This window comes from Aethalodelphis obliquidens, unplaced genomic scaffold (genome assembly GCF_003676395.1).
Source record: "Aethalodelphis obliquidens isolate GAN/ISIS:26980383/991018 unplaced genomic scaffold, ASM367639v1 scaffold65, whole genome shotgun sequence".
Lineage (NCBI taxonomy): Eukaryota > Metazoa > Chordata > Mammalia > Artiodactyla > Delphinidae > Aethalodelphis > Aethalodelphis obliquidens.
In genome coordinates, this window is record NW_020838009.1 from 9641940 (window position 1) to 9659486 (window position 17547).

The following is a 17547-nucleotide window of genomic DNA, read 5'->3' on the forward strand; positions in this document are numbered from 1 at the left end:
TGAAATCCCAGCACACCTACCGTCTCCTGCACCACTCCCAGCCCTCACTCTGGACCAGTGGTTCTCAGCTGGGGGCAATTTTACACGCCCCCCTCCAGGGGACGTTTGGCAATGTCTGGGGACACTTTTGGTTGTCATAATGGCGGTGAGGTGCGACTGGCCGCTAGTGTTTAGAGACCAGGGATGTTGCTAAACATACTACCATGCAAAGGACAGTTCCCAGAACAAGAATAACCTGGCCCAAGATGTCAATAGTGTGAGGTTGCAAAATCCTGTTCCAGTAACAAAACTGATAGGAAAATTCAACAAGAAGTCATGTTAACTGTTTTACTTTTTTGTATCAAGAGGGAGAAGGAAGGGCAGAGCTTGTTGGAGCTGCAAGGCCAGAAGGGAGGGTGAAGCTTCAGGAAGATACTGTCATGTCTCAGAGGTGGTCGCTGGCTTCCTGAGGACAAGTTCTAACGGACTCAGCTTGAGGTCCCAGGGCCCAGCATTCAGCAGGTGCCCAATGAATGTCTGCCAGACTAGACTGCACCCAAAGCACCTATTTGGTGCCCAATTGTGGGTAGCACTGCCTGGGCACCGAAGGCAAGGCAGAAGACACAGAGCCAGCAGAAGGGAAACATTAAGCTGACCAGTGACTTGGGGAGGCGGCAGAGCCAGCAGGTGAAAGGTAAGTGCGGAGCTAGCCCAGTAATTGGGAACATGAGAAGGGCTGACCGTGCTGCAATCCTGTCCCAGTGTGACCAGATACATCACCACCACATCACTTCTAGCTCCTCCCCCCACCCACACAGACACCCTGTTTTCCTGTCCTATAAAGGAGGTTTTCCCAAAGTGGTTTAGCCAGAACTGGAAGGGCCCCGCCCAGTGATGGGATAGGAGGAGGCTGACTGTTGCCCCAGCAGCGTTCAGGAGGGACCCCAGCTGTTCTGGAGCTAGATGGTGAAGTATGGGCATGCTTTATTCAGTTTTGCATGACTTAAAATTTTAATTATCTTATTCTAAAAGTTATTGTAGAAATTCCTGAAAATGCAGGTAAGCAAAAAGAAGACAACAAAAAGCTCTCAAATCCCACCCTTTTAGAGAAAATACCAATTAAATTTTGTTGTCTGCTCTTCTATGCATGTGTGGATGTGGTGCAGACATTTTGATTAAAACCAGGTGTGGGGGGACTTCCCTGGCAGTCCAGTGGTTAAGACTCTGTGCTTCCACTGCAGGGGTCGTGGGTTCGATCCCTGGTCGGGAACTAAGATCCTGCATGCCGAGTGGTGCAGCCAAAAAAAAAAAAAAAAGAAGAAGAAAAAAGAAAAAGCCCAGGTGTGGGTGCTGCTGCGAAGGCTTTGTTTGAGGTGCCTGAGAGTGGGGCAGAGATTTTGAGAGAAAGGGTCCCCCGGAGCACTCCAAGGGGACAGTGGGAGTGCCTGAGGTAAGGGTGACTGGGTGGATTTTACCATAGGACAACAGTTGCTCTTGGGAGTCTCGCAGGTTAGCCCCAAATCCAAGGATAAAGAGAGGCCTGGCTGGCTAGACAGCTCCTCTGGCCCCCTGCTGGGAAGGTGGGAACTGGTCACAGCCCCTTTCTCCCTCAGGCCTTACCCATCAGGCCCTGCTCCACCCCACAGGTCACCCCCCAACAAGTCTGTTGCTAGACTTCTGTCACGTGGTGCCTCCTGTCCTATTAACTGCTGTGTAAAACTGATAACTGTGATCCAGAGGCCCCTGGGCTCTTAGGTCCCCAAGTCAGTGGACCTGGGCTCTGCAGGCAGTTTATTTCCTTCTGGCTTTTAAGGCCTCAGACAAATTGTTGGGAGTGATAAAGAGAACAAAACCTGCCCACAGGACTTGCTCCAGGAGAAAAAGAAAGAAGTTGGCTAGCAGTCACCAGCTGTGGCAAGCTGGGATTCTCTCCAGAGGGCTTTTCGCAAGGAGGGTGTCTTCCACATTCTTTTTCTCTTTTGCTTTTTTGGGGTTTTTTGGCCACGCCACATGGCATGAGGGATCTTAGCTCCCTGACCAGGGATTGAACCCTTGCCCCCTGCAGTGGAAGCACAGAGTCTTAACCACGGGACCATCTGGGAATTCCCTCCACATTCTTTTTAACAACCGAATCGTTATAAAGTACAGTTGTATGGGAAACCCTAAAATAGGAGCAAGACTAAGGTGGAGATCCTCCGGGGCAAGGGCTCACTCTCTCGGTCCTCTCCTCTCTCCTCCCCTCAGTGATGCACCTCTGAGCAACAGTTGAAAGAATTCTCCTTATGCCAAAGACAGGATTGGAGGGGCAGGCTGGCGGGAGAAACTGGGAAGCTCCAGTGCCTCTGCTGGGTGGCAGCCGTCTGAGACAGGGCTAGCCCCTCCTCCCCCTCAGACCCACTGAGGCTCCCCTGGGGCCAGCCTCCAGGATGGGTGGGGCACCTAGAGGCAGACAGGATTGCTTTCTTTCCGGGTTGACCTTTCTTGTAAGTCTGAGGACAAGGGGGAAGGGCACTGCGGGACTCCGAGGCTAGACGGAACCAGCCCTGTCCCTATTTCCCCTAAATAGGGATCTCTTGCTCACAGACTTAGGAAGAACCGTGACTCACTTCCTGCCTAGGTCTGACTGAAGAAGTATTGTTTTCCCAACTGTGGCTGATGCTGCTAGTTAGGGCCACCCCAGGGTGGCCCCTAGGAGTCTTTGCTCCCTGTGGGGGGCAGTTCCCATTCCAAGAGGGGGCCAACTGGACTTATCTCCCGGCTCAACTTTTGTTTTTTGTTTTTTTTTTTGGATACGCGGGACTCTCTCCGCTGTGGGCTCTCCCGTTGCAGAGCGCAGGCTCCGGATGCTCAGGCTCAGCGGCCATGGCTCACTGGCACAGCTGCTCCGCGGCATGTGGGATCCTCCCGGACCGGGGCACGAACCCATGTCCCCTGCATCGGCAGGCGGACTCTCAACCACTGCGCCACCAGGGAAGCCCCCGGCTCAACTTTTAGGACCCAACATTCTTCCCTGAGTTTCTGGTTTTTGCACTGTTTGTACAGGTGCCCAAACAGTACCTTATCCCACTAGTTGAATATTATCTCCATTTTACAGAGGGGTAAATTGAGGCTCTGAGAATTAAATAACTTGTCTAAGGTGGCAAAGTATAAAATAGTACTGCAGGGTTTTGAACGCAGGTTTGCTGGTTGACTTGTCACCTAGTGAGTTACTTTACGAATGTTACTTAACTTCTCTGGGCCTCAGTTTCCTCCTCCATAGATAGTGATACATGAAAGATCCCTAAAGGAAAATTGTATCCACCTTGCAGGGTTTGTGGTAAGGATGAAATAATTTAACACACGGAAAGAGCTGAGAACCACTCCTCGCTCTGAGAACATGCTCTGCAGTGTTCGGTGCTCGTTTTTGTCATTATCCCCAAACCGGTGTTGAAGAGGTCACAGGATAATATTGTTCTGCCAGGTTATCTCAAAGCGAGCAGGAAAGGATGGGCAGAGACTGCTCTGCGACCTTGGAATAACCCAGCCTGGGGAGCTTTTGGCCACATTTCCCCTCTTTTCTCTCTCAGCTCAAGCAGTGGTGGCCTCGGCCAAGTAGCACAGACGTTTTCTAGGGCAGGGACCCAGGGAGGGAGAGGAGCCGGCTGGTATATTGCAAGTAGCTCAGATTCAGGCTCTGCCAAAGCCCTAGATCTCTTCCAGGCTCTGAGGCCTACTAGTTGTGGTATCTTGGGCAAATTATTTAAACCTTGTGCACCTCAGTTTCCTTATCTGTAAAATGGGATTAATAATGTCAGCCTGAAAGGATTATGTAGATTAAATAATGTACATGAGAAGGAGATAATATAAAATGACTGGCCTGGTGCCTGGCAGGCGGTTGGAGTTAAAAAAAAAAAGTTTTTAAAAAATTAAAAGGGGATGGGCTACTTGTTCTGCTCATCCACCTGTCTATATAAATGCAAATAAAATCGTGAGTCCTCTAACCGTAGGCGACGAGGAGGTTTGCCCAGGCGCGCTGAAGCCCGACCTCAGATGGGGTACCCCAGGTGCGTCATCCCAGGGCACTTAACTCGGTCGTGCCCAAACTCGTGGCTTAGGAGTGGGGAAGTGGGGGGAGAAGGCCAGCTTCCCCAGAATCCGGCCGAGACTGGACTCGGAGTGACGCCTCGAGCCCTTCCCAACCCCTGCCAGGAGTTCCGAGTTCGGGTCTCCGCGGCCGCTGGCCCGGGGAGCTCGCGGCGCGAAGAGCCGAGCCCGGGGCGGGGGTGCGGGCAGTGGGGCCTGGGCGACGCGCCGGGCGGCCGCGAGGGCTTTGGGATCGCTGGCCCCACTTCCTACCTGCCCCGACCGGGAGCCAGAGGCAGTGGGCGCCCCGGAAGGCCGCAAGGCCGCCGCTCGGAGCCCGGAGCTCGGGGGCTGCGGCGCTCCGGCCCCGAACGCGGGCCCGGGGCCGGGCGGCATGGGCGGCGCGGCGGGCCAGGGCGGCGGGACGGCTGCGGCGGCTGCTGGGGAGCGCGGAGGTGGCGCCGCGAGGGGGAGGGGGCGCGGCGGCGGAGGAGGAGGAGCCCGGGCCGCCGCAGCCGCTGACAGCGGCCCGAGTAAACAAGCCGCGCCGCCGCCGCGGCCCGGCCGCTGCCCCCGCCCGCGCCGGAGCCGGAGCCGAGGCCGAGGCCGAGCCCTGCCCTGGTCGCCGGCCCGGCCGAGGCCGCGCCGCCGCTCCTCCCCGCCTCCGCGCGGTGACGCTGCTGCCGGCGCGGGGACCGCGTCGAGCCCAGGCCCCGCCGCCGGTCTCTCCGCTCGGCCGAGGGGCGCCCGAGCCGCCGCGGCGCTCGCCTGGAAAAGTTTCCCCGCCCGGGCTCCCTAGGGTAAGCGGCGAGGGCGCGGGGCCCGGTGGAGGCAGCGCGCCGGGAGCCGGGCCCGAGGAGAGCCGGCCGGACTGGGCCGCTCTGCCGGAGGAGCTGGCTCCGCGGCCCGGGCGCGCAGGCGGGGGAGGGTCGGGGTCGCTGGCGCGGAGGCAGCCCGGGCCCGGCTGCCCGCCCGGCTTTCGAAACTGGCCCCCGGGCCGGCCCCGAGGGTGAAGCCGCGGGGAGCAGGAAGGGCGCCCCGCAGCCCACCTGAGAGCGTCGGGCCCGGCTTGGCTCCCAGCCCTTGTAGGTGCCGGTACTTTTCCGCTTGGGGCCGGGGCAAGCCCTCTGACCTCAGGAAGCGCCAGCGGGGCCCCCGCTGGGGGCGGGATGGCGAGAGAATTCCAGAGGCGCCGGGTGCTCCCGCCTCCGGGCCGTCCTTCGGGGGCCGCCGCCGGCTCGCCCACTCCGCGGCTGGGGAGGGCCTGCGCTCCCGCCGGGGGAGGGGAGGAGCGGTTGTTCGCGAGGTGGAGGGAATTATTCACCGCCCGGGTCTCGTCCCCGCCTGCACACCTGAGCGGCGAGACACTCAGGTGCGGGATCCGCGGGCGCTGGGAGGCTGGCTCAGGTAGGTTCTGGGGCTGCCTCCCGCGGAGGCCTGGCCGAGACCCCTGCTGCCCCCGTGGGGTGGCTGGACTGAGGGGCGGCCTGCTTGCCAGACAGGTCTTACAGCAGTCACTTGTCAGGTCAGTACCTGCTCTCCCCGCCATCCTCTTGACCCTTGCCCCTGGGGGTGCAGACCCTCCTCCACCGGAGGGTGTCAGAATTCTTTCTGACTTGGGAAGTGGGAGGGGAACCCAGGTGATGTGGCCTAGTGAGGGCTGGGCAGCTGCTGGCCAGGTGTGGGCACAGCATAGGAGAGTAGCCAAGCCTGACCCGTCTCAACCAGAGTGGCCGAAGTTTTACGATATCCTATATTGGGTTTCCACATAAGATTTGATTTTTTAAAGATTCTGTGGCTTTAAAAAAAAGTTTGAAAACCTCTGGTCTAGCAGTTTTTACCATCTAGGAAACTGAGGCCTAGAGAGAGGAAGTGACTTAAGATCACACAGAAAATGAGTAAAGATTGGAATTCAGAATTTCAGCGCAGCCTTCAGTGCCTGTTACAGGACCTGGCTTGGTGTCTCTTTGCTGGAAAGAGAGACGGGACCAGGTTTCCCAGGCAGCCCTGTCCACGCCAGACCCCCAGGGCCTGGGAAACAGCAGCTGGACCTGGGGGAGGTTCAGTTCGGGTGCCTCGGAGTGGGTGTCTGTGTCAGGAGGTTCCTGGGACTGGAGAAAAGGGCTTTGACCTAGAACACAGCCACAAAGAGCACCCACAGGTCTCTCTGTGGCCACAGCCTGGAGCTGACTCCCATGTGAGAGGGCCTCACAGGAGGCTGGAACTACAGCAAGCCTCCAGGTTTGAGCCGAACTGGGACTCAGAGGGTGAGTCAGAGTCTGGGATGGGGGTGGGGAGAAGCCCATTCATTCATTGTTCTCAGTGCCTGCTCTTTTAGGAGGGGGTCCTCCCTCCCTCTCTCCCTCCCTCCCTCCTTCCCTCCCTTTCTCCCTCCCTCTCTCCCTCCCTCCCTCCCTCCCTCCCGCCCTCCAGGATGCTGAGGTAGGGCTGTCTGGAGGCTTCAGGCTCTGTGGAAGCCATATCTACGGCTCACCGTGGCTGGGGATGCTGAGCAGATGAAGCCTGGTCCTTTCTTGGGGAATTGTTTGGTTGTGCCTGAAGCCCGCTTTCTTTTTGGGTGCTGCAAGGTAATTAAATAATCACCTTTACCACCAAGCAACTGCAGCTCCATCCACAATGTCCCGGAACTTGGGCTGGATGCAGATGAACCCAGTCTTGATTTGGGAGTTCCAGTACGGCTCACAGCACTGTGGTCAGGAGATGGTCTTTCTTGACATCTGAACCCAAGAGGCTGCTCTTGTGGCAAGAAGGGGAGAAGAGGGCTTGTTTCTATCTGGCTCAGCCCCTAGGGCTCCACATCCTCTGTTAAATGAGGGGCTTGGGTTTCCTTCACCCCCTAGGGCTGAATGTCTGGCTGCCCAGCCATTGCTCAGACCAGCTTTCCGGAACTTGGTCGCCCAAGGCATCATGGGGCTGTGGCTTCCAGGCCTGTCCGGGAACCCTATGGACTCTGCCCATCCAGGGTGAGGAGGAGCTGCATTGTGGATGCCTCCTGCCATCAGCTGTCAGGTTATTTTGGTGTAAACTGAAAATACTCCAGGAATTGTGTGTTGAGTCTCTCCAGCCTGCAGGGTGGGACTGCAGCAGGAGCAGGCAGGGAGGCTGACTGTGGCTGAGGGCAGTCTCTGGAAAAGGAGTGTTCCCAGTGGTGAGCCCGCCTGTCCAGCTCTCCGGGGCCCGGGTGAGATGGGGAGCTTCATTTTGCCGTCCAGCAGAGTGGCCCCCTTTGGGGCTGGGCCCTGGGAGTGGTGGGGGCATCCGGGGCCGTGTAGGCAGGTGCTCTGCTCAACAAGCTTGGCACTGAGGCGGGACACCTCCGGCAGCCCCACGGGGACCTTCCCCAGCTTCTCCCCACCCCAGGGGCTTGGCTTCTGGCTAGCCAGGGGCCCTATGTGGGGACAGTTATGTGGCCCCAGGCAGAGAGGTCCTGCTGTCTGTTTGCTGAAGGAGGAAAAACAACACTCGGACTATTGATTCAGCTTCACCTTGGCGCTCCTGGCTCAGCAGCTAGTGTTTGCCCTGGCTGCCCGGGCTCAGATTACGCAAGGCTGGTGGGTGTGGAGCGACCGAGGGGGCTGCTAGAGGCCTGCAGGCCAGGGCTGGGTGGCCCCAGCGTTTCCCAAGAAACTGTATAAAAAAAGAGCCTGAGCCCCTGACTTTGCTGATGGTCTGGGCCAAAGAGGGAGGGTGAAGCCACTGCGATCCCCCCTCCCCGTGCTCAGCCCCCAAAGCCCCCATCCCACCTTAGGTTACCCACTCTTTCTTGCCAGGGGCTGTGGGTCTTTGCAGGTAACTCCCTATGGCTGGTTCTCCTTTGCTGAACTAGGAAGCGCTAGTGAGCTGTGTAGACACCGCCCATTAAAAAACTTTAAAAAGCCAACATTTTATTCCTTTATAAAATATACCTGGGTAATTTGGAAAATATACATGACACAAAAGAAAATAACAATTACTCATAATTCTCACCACCTTGAGAGAACGATTGTTAGCATGTGTCCTTCCAGATTATGTTTTGTGGTTTTATGTAAATATACATGTATAAATAGTTTTCTAAAAACAAAACGGGATTATAGGTACCTACTGCTTTATAACCCACTTTTTTTTTTTTTTTTTTTTTTTTTTTTACGGTACGCGGGCCTCTCACCGTTGTGGTCTCTCCCATTGCGGAGCACAGGCTCCGGACGCGCAGGCTCAGCGGCCATGGCTCGCGGGCCCAGCCGCTCCACGGCATGTGGGATCCTCCCGGACCGGGGCACAAACCCACGTCCCCTGCATCGGCAGGCGGACTCTCAACCACTGCGCCACCAGGGAAGCCCTATAACCCACTTTTTAAAAAAATAATTAATTAATTAATTTTTGTCTGCGTTGGGTCTTCATTGCTGTGCGCGGGCTTTCTCTAGTTGTGGCTAGCGGGGGCTCCTCTTCATTGTGGTGCAAGGGCTTCTCATTACGGTGGCTTCTCTTGTTGTGGAACCTGGGCTCTAGGAGTGCAAGCTTCAGTAGTTGTGGCACGAGGGCTTAGTAGTTGTGGCCCACGGGCTTAGTTGCTCTGCGGCATGTGGGATCTTACCTGACGAGGGCTCAAACCCCTGTCCCCTGCAGTGGCAGGAGGGTTTTTTTTTTTTTTTTTTTTTTGCGGTACACGGGCCTCTCACTGTTGTGGCCGCTCCCGTTGCGGAGCACAGGCTCCAGATGCGCAGCCTCAGTGGCCATGGCTCACGGGCCCAGCCGCTCCACGGCACGTGGGATCTTCCCGTACCGGGGCACGAACCCGTGTCCCCTGCATCGGCAGGCGGACTCTCAACCACTGTGCCACCAGGGAAGTCCCTATAACCCACCTTTTTAAAAAAATAATAAAATTAATTAATTAATTTATATTTGGCTGCATTGGGTCTTTGTTGCTGCGCACGGGCTTTCTCTAGTTGTGGCGAGCAGGGGCTACTCTTCGTTGCGGTGTGCGGGATTCTCATTGCGGTGGCTTCTCTTGTTGTAGAGCACGGGCTCTAGGCACATGGGCTGCAGTAGTTGTGACACGCGGGCTCAGTAGTTATGGTTCGCGGGCTCTAGAGCGCAGGCTCAGTAGTTGTGGCACACGGGCTTAGTTCCTCCGCGGCATCTTCCCAGACCAGGGCTCGAACCCGTGTCCCCTGCATTGGCAGGCGGATTCTTAACACTGCGCCACCAGAGAAGTCCCTAACCCACCTTTTTGACTTTAATTCTGGCAAGCATTTATTCAGTTGTTGCTTCTTATTTTGAGGGACTCAAGTCTTGGTCCTCTTCATCCCACTTCCGTATTCTTGCGTGTGGAGGCGGTCCTTCTGTCCATCTATCCTGCTCACCTTGGGGGCCTGGATTTTCACCCCTCCCCGCCAGAGCCCCTTTCAGGCCTGGAGTGAGCCGTGGGGTGGGAAGGCAGCTTTAGTGTGTGGCTGGGGAGCGACTGACTCTCCCTCTTCTCCTCCCTTGTTCCTCTCAGAACCGGCAGCCCTCATCCTCCCCGCGCAGTCCCGCCCGTCTTGGTCCCATGCCCCCGCCAGTCAGCCCCGGGCCACAGGCAGTGAGCAGGCACGCGGGAGCCGAGGCCCTGTGACCAGGCCAAGGAGACAGGGGCTCCGGGGTCCCGGCCACCTGTCCCCCCCATGGAGCTGAGGCCCTGGTTGCTATGGGTGGTAGCAGCAGCAGGAGCCTTGGTCCTGCTGGCGGCCGATGCCCGTGGCCAGAAGGTCTTCACCAATACCTGGGCCGTGCGCATTCCTGGAGGCCCAGCCGTGGCTGACGGTGTGGCACGCAAGCATGGCTTCCTCAACCTGGGCCAGGTAGGTGTTCTTCCCTCCTGCTGGCCGAGGCATAGGACATCGCCAGGGCGTGGGGCCAATGAGGGCAGGGGTTCCAGCACCCAGAGCAGGAACTCTGGGGCTTGTCTTCTCAGGGGCATCTGGGTAGTAGGCATGTTATGGGTGGCTTGTCCTGCGCTGGGGCTTCTAGCCTAGGTTGCTCAGTGGACCAGTGTATCCCAGGGGGGTGAGTCCCCCTCGGCCCCCTGCACCTCCTTGCGGGGTCCTGGGCGGGGAGCAGATGCCCACCACCCCCTGCCGTGGTGAGCCTCCCCTTGCAGCCGGTTGTCCACCCCCATCCCCCGCCTCCATGGGGACTGGCAGATGGAAAGCCCGGCTCAGTCTCCCTGCTCTGTTGCAGATCTTCGGCGACTATTACCACTTCTGGCATCGAGCGGTGACAAAGCGGTCCCTGTCACCTCACCGCCCGCGGCACAGCCGGCTGCAGCGGGAACCTCAAGTGAGTGCGGCCCCAGCCCCTCCTGCTGCCACCCTTCCCTTTCCGTTCTCAGGAGGCCTCGCTCTCCCTCCCCGTTCCTCCAGCCACACCATCTCTCCCTCACTCCCTCACAGGTACAGTGGCTGGAGCAGCAGGTGGCAAAGCGACGGACCAAACGGGACGTGTACCAGGAGCCCACGGACCCCAAGTTTCCCCAGCAGTGGTACCTGGTACGTTGCCTGCCTGGCGCATCCATCCATCCACTGAGGGGTCCCGTGAGTGGGTGAGGCTGACTTCAAGGCCTCCTGTCAGTCTTCCTCTGTCTGCTGAGTAATCTTTCTCCAGCCCATCCTGCTGAGCCCTGGGGAGCACCCTCCCAGAGTTCTTTATAATTCCATGAGCCCAGACAATCAGTGGTGGCATTTGAGGAGTAGGGGCGGGTGGAGAAGGAGCTTTTGGGGGTGGCAAAGGGATTCTCCAAGGTTCCAGTAACCTCACCCAGCAACCACATCTCGTAAGTGCTGGGTGACGGGGGTGGGTGTCTCTGCAGTCTGGTGTCACCCAGCGGGACCTGAACGTGAAGGAGGCCTGGGCCCAGGGCTACACGGGGCGTGGCATCGTGGTCTCCATTCTGGACGATGGCATCGAGAAGAACCACCCGGACTTGGCAGGCAATTATGTGAGGAGGCCAGGGAGGGAGGTAGCCATCCCTGGCGAGGGGAGTCCAGGGATGGTCCTGTTCTGCTGGTGGGTTCAGGCTGACCCTGATAATGGCCATGTCCTTTCCAGGATCCTGGGGCCAGCTTCGATGTCAATGACCAGGACCCTGACCCCCAGCCTCGGTACACGCAGATGAATGACAACAGGTAAGAATCTGCTTCCCTTCTGTTTTCCGCTGAGGAAGCAGATGTGCCCTTCCTGAGAGGCTGAAGTCTTTTCCATAGTCCTGGTCTAGCTGGGGCTCTGAGGGAAGGTTCGGTCTGAGTGGAGGTGGCCATAGGCCAAGAGGAGGGGGTGGTGTGGTCTGTGTACAGATGTGGGACAGCAAAGGTAGAGGGGCGTGCATGTGGCCCTTCCTGCTCCTCAGGCTGCACCCACCATGCTCTGTCCACTGTTAATGCTGTGCTCTTGGCCCCGGCAGGCATGGCACACGGTGTGCAGGCGAGGTGGCTGCAGTGGCCAACAACGGTGTCTGTGGCGTAGGCGTGGCCTACAATGCCCGTATTGGAGGTGGGTGTAGGCCTTGGCCACCCGGTCTTTGGGACGACCCTTCCAGTGGGATTCTTCTCTGTTCACTTCCCATCCACCCAGTGTCTGCCACTTTCCTGCTGTGGATCCTTTTGACTGCACGGCTCTTCTTTAGAGGGTTCTTAGTAACTCAAAAAGCTGAACCCCCTGTGCTGGTGGCCCTGTGCTGTGGGGTGGAGGGAGTGTTTCTTAGCAGGAGTCTCCCTAACTCCTCACTGTCCACTCCGAGTCCTTACATGGCAGGCCTTGATCACCATGCTCCTTTGGGACCCCAGAGACTCATCCTAGTCCAGAATGTGTAGTTGGGGCCCAGGGAGCTCTCCCCTTTTCCCCTGCGTCTTGTCTTCGAAAGGCAGAGGCTGGCCAGGGAGTTAGGGGCTCAGGGTTTCCCAGCACCATCCTCTGCCCTCCCCTGCCCATCCTCTGGGTGCAAGGCTGGGTGTGCTCCAGGGAGTGCTCCTGGCAGCTGGACCCACGCAGCATCCCTCTCCCCGCTCCCCTCCATGACCAGGGGTGCGCATGCTGGACGGTGAAGTGACAGATGCGGTAGAGGCACGCTCGCTGGGCCTGAATCCCAACCACATCCACATCTACAGCGCCAGTTGGGGCCCCGAGGACGACGGCAAGACCGTGGATGGGCCAGCCCGCCTTGCTGAGGAGGCCTTCTTCCGGGGGGTCAGCCAGGTGAGGTGGGGGTCCTGGCCCCACCCTAGAAACCAGGCCCAGCCTCTGGGGGCAAACTAGGCGCTACCTTTTCCATAGTTCTTTGTTTTTTTCTGTTCCTATTTATTTATTCTTGTGTTTAATTTTAATTTACACAAAGTTTGTTTATTAAATGTTATTAAAATGTTAAGGAACTAGAAAGACAGAAAAAGAGAAAAGTAAATACTAATTACCCATAATTCCACCCTTTGGAATCACCACTCAGAGCATTTTGGTTGGTGGTCTGGGTCTCTTTTTTTCTGTGCAAAAAAGGTTGAGATCCACCAGGGGTCTCCCAGGGGAACAGAGGCTGGATAGAGTCCCCGGAGAAGGAGGCTCCATCCTTCTCAGCCTCGAGCAGCATCTTCCTGCCAGGCCTCCCCCAAGTCCTGTTCTCGAGTGACCCCAGCCCACTCTGTCCACAGGGCCGCGGGGGGCTGGGCTCCATCTTTGTCTGGGCCTCTGGGAACGGGGGCCGGGAACATGACAGCTGCAACTGCGACGGCTACACCAACAGCATCTACACGCTGTCCATCAGCAGCGCCACGCAGTCCGGCAACGTGCCCTGGTACAGTGAGGCCTGCTCGTCCACGCTGGCCACAACCTACAGCAGTGGAAACCAGAACGAGAAGCAGATCGTGAGTCCTGCCCCGGGGTGGCGGCTGGGGAAACGAGGCTGCTTGCTGGCTCTGCCCGGGGCCCCCTTTCCAACCCCATCTGCCTTCCACCCGCACGTGGCTGGGTGGTGGTGGCTAAAGCATCATGGGATGGGGGCTAGGGAGCTCTCCAAGACTCCTGGAGACTGTGGAGCCATCGGTGAAGCCCCTGAGAAGACTCTCCTTAAAAATATGCATTGCTCTTAATGATCGCCAACCTTCAGTTCAATCCTCTCATTCCTCGGGAAAGGGCCAGGTATTGGCCTGTCTACAGCAAGTTAGCAAGGCAGCAGGTGGGACCAGGGTTTCTTGGCCCTGGCTCCCCACTCCTGTTTATGGTGCTTAGGGCCTGTGGACAGAGGGAGGGCAGGCAGGTGGCCCCCCTCTGGTGCCCTCCCCGCATTACAGGCCCAACATCATTGTCCTCCTGGTAGGTGACCACTGACCTGCGGCAGAAGTGTACGGAGTCTCACACAGGCACCTCTGCCTCTGCCCCCTTGGCAGCGGGCATCATCGCTCTCACCCTGGAGGCCAAGTAAGTGGGTGGGGGCTGAGGCGCAACCCTGTCCCCACCAGCGCCCCCTGCCAGGCAGGCCTTGGTCTCCAGCTTCTCTCCGAAGAGACAGCCCCCAAGCCTCTCCGTCCCTCCTCTGCAGTAAGAACCTCACCTGGCGGGACATGCAGCACCTGGTGGTACAGACCTCAAAGCCAGCCCACCTCAATGCTAACGACTGGGCCACCAATGGTGTGGGCCGCAAAGGTGAGGACAGGGCTGGATTGGGAGTTGCGGGGGCCCTGTGTGCCTCCCAGCTGACCCCGCCTTCCCTGCCCCACAGTGAGCCATTCGTATGGCTACGGGTTACTGGACGCAGGTGCCATGGTGGCTCTGGCCCAGAACTGGACGACGGTGACCCCTCAGCGGAAGTGCATCATCGACATCCTCACTGAGCCCAAGTGAGGGCTGGACCCTGGCTGGGAGGGGGCAGGTGGGACCTGAGGGGCGCAGGGGTGCCCGCTGGTCCCCCTGGGCCAGGCTGATAGACCATCACGGTGCTGTCTGCGCAGGGACATCGGGAAGCGTCTGGAGGTGCGGAAGACTGTGACCGCCTGCGTGGGGGAGCCCAGCCACATCACGCGGCTGGAACACACTCAGGCGCGGCTCACCCTGTCATACAACCGCCGCGGTGACCTGGCCATCCACCTGGTCAGCCCCATGGGCACCCGCTCCACCCTGCTGGCCGCCAGGTGCTTGCCCTCTCCTCTGTCCAGCTTGTCCTGTCCCTCACATCCACGTGCATTCGTTCATTCACTCACACAGCCCTGAAGGGCACCAAATACTTTTCCCCTGTTGGCATTTTGGGAAGGATGGTTTTTGTCCTATGGGACTGTCCCATGTTGCAGGAATCCCTGATTCTGCCCATTAAATGCCATGTCTGTGTGCCTTCCCATGTGTAGTACCCTTGCACATTTCCAGAATCTTCTGGTTGAGAACATTTGGCATCCTGGGAAACACCCAGCAGGCACTTCCAGCCCAGCGGGGTTCTGCTGCACCGGGGGAGGGGGTGTGGTCCGTGTGCTGTGGGCTCGGTGTCGCCTGGCTGGGGTCCGCCGAGGCCTCAGGCAGCCATGTGCACCTTCCTCCCCAGGCCGCACGACTACTCTGCAGACGGGTTTAACGACTGGGCCTTCATGACGACCCATTCCTGGGACGAGGACCCCTCTGGCGAGTGGGTCCTGGAGATAGAAAACACCAGTGAAGCAAATAACTATGGTATTGGGGGTGCTCGAGGGCTGGGGATAGAGGAGGGGCGCTGGCGGAGTCTGGGGTGCCGGGCGTGGCTTCTGACTTTTGCTTCCCCCCTCAATTAGGGACACTGACCAAGTTCACCCTCGTGCTGTACGGCACGGCCCCCGAGGGGCTGCCCACACCTCCTGAGAGCATCGGCTGCAAGACCCTCACGTCCAGCCAGGCCTGTGTGGGTCAGTCGTGGGTGCTGCAAGGGCTTGGGAACCTGCGGCTGGGGACAGAGGGCGCCTGTCCTAAAGGAGGAAAAGGGGTGTGAAGGGATGCTGGGACCCCAGGGTGACCACAGTCCTGGGGCGGGTGGGAGCTCCTGGGGACAGCGGTGACTGCCTGGGGCTGCAGGTCCACAGGCTGCCACTGTCGTGGGGCTCAGGGCCCAACAGCCATGGGCGGCTTGGCTGACGCCCACCTTCTGCCCCGTGCCGGCAGTGTGCGAGGAAGGCTTCTCCCTGCACCAGAAGAGCTGTGTCCAGCGCTGCCCTCCAGGCTTCACTCCCCAAGTCCTCGACACGCACTACAGCACCGAGAACAACGTGGAGATCATCCGGGCCAGCGTCTGTGCCCCCTGCCACGCCTCGTGTGCCACGTGCCAGGGGCCAGCCCCCACAGACTGCCTCAGCTGCCCCAGCCACGCCTCCCTGGACCCTGTGGAGCAGACGTGCTCCCGGCAAAGCCAGAGCAGCCGTGAGTCGCCACAGCCGCAGCAGCCGCCACCCGCGGAGGTGGAGGCAGAGCCACGGCTGCGGGAGGGGCTGCTGCCCTCACACCTGCCCGAGGTGGTGGCCGGCCTCAGCTGCGCCTTCATCGTGCTGGTCTTCGTCACTGTCTTCCTGGTCCTGCAGCTGCGCTCGGGCTTCAGCTTCCGAGGGGTGAAGGTGTACACCATGGACCGTGGCCTCATCTCCTACAAGGGGCTGCCCCCCGAAGCCTGGCAGGAGGAGTGCCCGTCCGACTCAGAAGAGGACGAGGGCCGGGGCGAGAGGACCGCCTTTATTAAAGACCAGAGCGCCCTTTGACGAGCGCCTACTGCCCGCCCCTTCGAGCCCATCCCCTCCTGGGGCACTTTTTAATTCACCAAAGTATTTTTTTATCTTGGGACTGGGTTTGGACCCCAGCTGGGAGGCAAGAGAGGCAGAGACGGCTTCCCACCCTACCCTTGGGCCCCCCGGCTGCCTGAGGTGGGACCCCAGGACCAGCTGGGGAGCAGGGGAGGGCCTCTGCCCACCCCCAGCACGCCTGCGTGTGGAGAAAGGAGTGAAACCTTTAGGGCAGCTTTCCAAGGTCCAGGCCCCAGCCAGAGTTCCCTGCGGAGTGAAGAGGGGCAGCCCTTCCCTTATGGGATTCCTGACCCGGGCTGCAGTTCTCGCCCCTTCCCTGTCCCTCTAAAGCAATAATGGTCCCCATCCAGGCAGCAGGGAGGCTGGCCTAGGGGGTATTTGAAGGAGGAGGCCACCTCTCTAAGGGCTTTTGCATCCCTGACCCTGTCCCCCACCTCTGGTGAGCCTCGGGCGGAAGCAGTAAGCGAAGGAAGGGACCAAGGCAAGGCAGGCACTTCCAGGGTGCACACGTGTGTGCACACATGTGTGTGTCCCTTTGCCCACCTCCACTACAGCTGGCTGCCTGCTGAGTGAGGCTGGCCCAGCCCCGTGCTGGTATGCTGAGCACCCTCCCCTCTCTGGCACCCTCTTCTCCTGCCAGGGCCCAAGTCCCTGTTTTCTGAGCCCGGGGCTGCCTGGGCTGTTGGCACTCACAGTCCCGGAGCCCCTGGGTGGGTGGTGGGGAGGGACGGTGGCCCAGCCGGCCTCTCCCGCCTCCCACCCGATGCTGCTTTCCCCTGTGGGGATCTCAGGGGCTGTTTGAGGATATATTTTCACTTTGTGATTATTTCACTTTAGATGCTGATTTTTTTTTTTTTTTTTTTTTTTGGTATTTTTAATGGGGGTAGCAGCTGGACCATCCACCTTCCCACACCCACTGTCCACCCTGCTGTTCCCCCCGGCTGCCCTGGCCCTGAGGTGTGGGGGTCTGCAGCGTGTTGCTGAGGAGTAGCTGAGCCCCGGGTCCTGAAGAGGCAGGCCAGGCCAGGCGGGCCCTAGGAAAGGAGGAGTACGATAGAAGGGGCAGGCTGTCATCCATTTCAGATGGGGCTCCTCGTGCCAAGGGCTCATGGGTCAGTGGTTCTCCAAGTGCCAGGGGTGGGCAGGCAGTGGCACTGAGCCCCCTCCAACACTGTGCCCTGGTGGAGAAAGCACTGACCTGTCCTGCCCCCCAAGGCCCCCTCTTCTGACGTGCCTTTTGTACCCCTCCCATTAGGACAATCAGTCCCCTCCCGTTTGGGAGCCCCCTTTTCTTTCTCTCCCCTAGCCCCTCCTGACACCCAGCCACCTGCCCAGGGGCACCCCCGCCTCTCCCATCCCCCCCACCCTTGTGGCCAGCCCAGCTGGTTTTGTAAGATACTGGGTTGGTGCACAGTGATTTTTTTTTTTTTTTCTTGTAATTTAAACAGGCCCAGCATTGTTGGTTCTATTTAATGGACACGAGGTAATGTTAGAGGTTTTAAAGTGATTAAACGTGCAGACTATGCAAACCAGGCCTGGTCTCCAGTGTGGTGATGTTCTTCCCAGGACCTGGGGCTGCGTCCAGGATGGGGTGCGGGTGAGGGCTGGGGCGAGTTACATGCCCACATGATGTCCTGCCTACCTGTAAGTGCCCAAAGTCCACCTCCCGAGGCGTTCAGAGCCTTCTTTAGGTGGGGTGTGGAAGGGACAGCAGCTGGAGACAAGCCCCAAGCCCCAGGGGTGG

General features: G+C 58.9%; 2 protein-coding genes across 9 annotated transcripts; both read left to right on the forward strand.

The window, feature by feature from the left end:
• The first annotated feature begins 139 nt into the window (after positions 1–139).
• Positions 140–5851, forward strand: LOC113610783 (translation initiation factor IF-2-like). The gene is made up of 2 exons (XM_027089183.1): positions 140–145; positions 4074–5851. The coding sequence occupies exons 1-2, from the start codon at positions 140–142 to the stop codon at positions 5052–5054; spliced, it is 987 nt and encodes a 328-aa protein (XP_026944984.1). The 3' UTR covers positions 5055–5851.
• On the forward strand, positions 908–17337 carry FURIN (furin, paired basic amino acid cleaving enzyme). 8 transcript variants are annotated; one of them, XM_027089402.1, is made up of 16 exons: positions 908–950; positions 9539–9878; positions 10258–10356; positions 10470–10565; positions 10886–11014; positions 11125–11201; positions 11477–11565; positions 12095–12267; positions 12711–12923; positions 13376–13476; positions 13598–13701; positions 13778–13895; positions 14007–14186; positions 14588–14712; positions 14811–14921; positions 15175–17337. In XM_027089402.1, exons 2-16 carry the CDS (start codon positions 9702–9704, stop codon positions 15759–15761), a joined length of 2379 nt encoding a protein of 792 aa, XP_026945203.1. In that variant the 5' UTR covers positions 908–950; positions 9539–9701; the 3' UTR covers positions 15762–17337. The 8 variants fall into 8 exon arrangements, with proteins under 8 accessions (XP_026945203.1, XP_026945201.1, XP_026945198.1 ...); XM_027089400.1 differs by lacking the exon at positions 908–950 and adding an exon at positions 3850–4022; XM_027089397.1 differs by lacking the exon at positions 908–950 and adding an exon at positions 4585–6308.
• The last annotated feature ends 210 nt before the right edge of the window (positions 17338–17547 follow it).